The sequence below is a fragment of the Ipomoea nil genome, unplaced genomic scaffold, assembly GCF_001879475.1.
Source record: "Ipomoea nil cultivar Tokyo-kokei standard unplaced genomic scaffold, Asagao_1.1 scaffold2700, whole genome shotgun sequence".
NCBI classification, from domain to species: domain Eukaryota; kingdom Viridiplantae; phylum Streptophyta; class Magnoliopsida; order Solanales; family Convolvulaceae; genus Ipomoea; species Ipomoea nil.
This window is the reverse complement of record NW_017619128.1, coordinates 444,875-447,011: the sequence shown is the minus strand read 5'-3', so window position 1 is coordinate 447,011 and position 2,137 is coordinate 444,875. Positions and strand designations below refer to the sequence as shown.

General features: G+C 41.5%; 1 protein-coding gene across 1 annotated transcript; it reads right to left on the bottom strand.

Annotated features, from left to right (window-relative positions):
- Window positions 1-959: 959 nt before the first annotated feature.
- Window positions 960-1,490, bottom strand: LOC109155281. Its single transcript, XM_019302965.1, has one exon. It carries the CDS (start codon window positions 1,488-1,490, stop codon window positions 960-962), a length of 531 nt encoding a protein of 176 aa, XP_019158510.1.
- Window positions 1,491-2,137: the final 647 nt, after the last annotated feature.

Genomic DNA, 2,137 nt, shown 5'->3' with positions numbered 1-2,137 from the left:
AAAATCCCCAAATTTACTCCTAGGGTTCATGCTTGCATTCATACATCAACAACAATGTCATTCAATCACGAATTAATCTCAAATATATGTCATAATCACAACAACTAAACAATCTTAGCAATTTCATAAGCATAATACTTCATAAAGAACAATCTACCATCTTCAACCTAGAGAGAGAAAGCTTGAGCTTCATTAATGGAGATTAAGGGTTGAGATGGTTACCTTGTTATTGGGAAGACATTGTTGAGCACTTGGATCTTTCAAGCTTGAATTGAAGAAGAAGATGGAGAAGGAACAATACCTTGTGTGGGAGAGAATAAAATTGCGTTGTGGAAGAGTAGAATGAGAGAATGGGAGGTTTTGAGGGTTTAAATCCCGGAACCTTGAATTTTGGAGCTTCAACGTCCGTCGTAACGCACGTTGCGTCATGCGTTGGCCGTTCAACTTACATCACAACGTGCGTTGTGAGTCACGTTGATGTTTCTGGAAATTTCTCCCTTTTCAGCTTTCCATCCACGCACGTTGTCTTGGCATTATAGAGTTCGTTGGCCGATCGTATTTCTTCACAACGAGCATTACAACGTGTGTTGTCATGCATGTTGGTTTTTCTGGAAATTTTGGCTTTTCTCCTCTGCTCAGCCACGTAATGCACGACGTTGCATTGTAAAGTCCCCTGTTTCATTGGACCTTCAGCTTGTGTCACAACGCGCGTTGTGACTTCCCACTTCTCTTCTTTTCGGTTCTTCTCTCCTTGTTCAATTCTTTCAACTTCACCATTTCCATACCCTGGAATGTTAGCTATTCCAAGTCCAGAATAACAAAGCAATTAAGGTCACAATCATCATTTGCACTTTATTCACATGAACTAAAAAGCAAAAACAACAAAACGAAAATGAAAACCTTGGGTTGCCTCCCAAGAAGCGCCACATTTAGCGTCATTGGCTAGGCGTGTTACCTTTTCATTCTCCTTCGAAGTTGTTGGTCTTTAGGCACTTAGGCACCCAAGACACCTTTCGGATCTCCCACCATGGCCTAACTTTCTTCTTGGCTCTTTTTGTGATCACCGAGCAAACATGTTCTTTTTTCTCTACTTGGTTCTCATCAACTTGTTCCCCATTGATTCTAAAGATGAGCTTGCCCGTCCCTACATCAATTAAGGCACAACAAGTAGCCAAGAACGGTCTTCCTAAAATCATTGGCACCTCTAAATACTTTCCTACATCTAGCACCATAAAATCAATTGGTACAAGATTTCTTCCAACTTTGATAAGAACATTTGCAACCAAACCTCGGGGATAATGCGTAGTCCCGTTGGGTAACCGAACAACAAGTGGTGTGGGAGCTATACAAGGCAAGTTGAGCTTTTCATAGATATGGGAAGGCATGATATTAACGGAGGCTCCCAAATCGGCTAAGGCATCTTTAAAAACACAGTCCCCTATAACACATTTCACGAAGAAAACACCGGGATCATCTTGCTTGCTTGACATCCTTTGTGAAGGATAGCCGATGCCTCCGCACCAAGCTGGATTTGAGGCAAAACCTCCTCATCATCACTATCAAAGTCTTCATTAATAAAGCATGCACAATGAAGAGTATTCAAGATAGAATCCCCCCTTCCTTCATATTCAAAACCTTGTAGATTGCCAAACCTTGTCTTACGAGGTGTTTGAGCCTTTCTTCTTGATGGTGGGATTTCCTTCTCAATTTCCTTAAGGGCACAATAGGTATCCTTTTCATCATCCTTACTCAAGATATCACAAGAGGTACGTAATCTCTTGCTTGTTGACCTTCACGGTGTCGGTTCCGTCTTCTTCGTAAACCTTTTCCATTGCATCTTTTCTTTCTCCTTCCTTTGGCCTTACAATGGACACGACATTCACTCTCTCCTTGGGGGTGTTCTCGGTATTACTTGGTAATGTTCCCCATGGTCTTTCGGACATTAGCCATAACAATTGACATTTGGGTTTCAATGTTCTTCAACGAAAGAGTGTAGTCTTGTTTTACCGAGGCTATCTCTTGTCTAATCTCTTGTGTGATTTCTTGCCTTAAGAATCCTTGATCCCTCTTCAAGTCATTAATGGCCTTGGATAACCTTTCTTTTACATCCTTTGCCTCACTCCTTTGCATCACCATC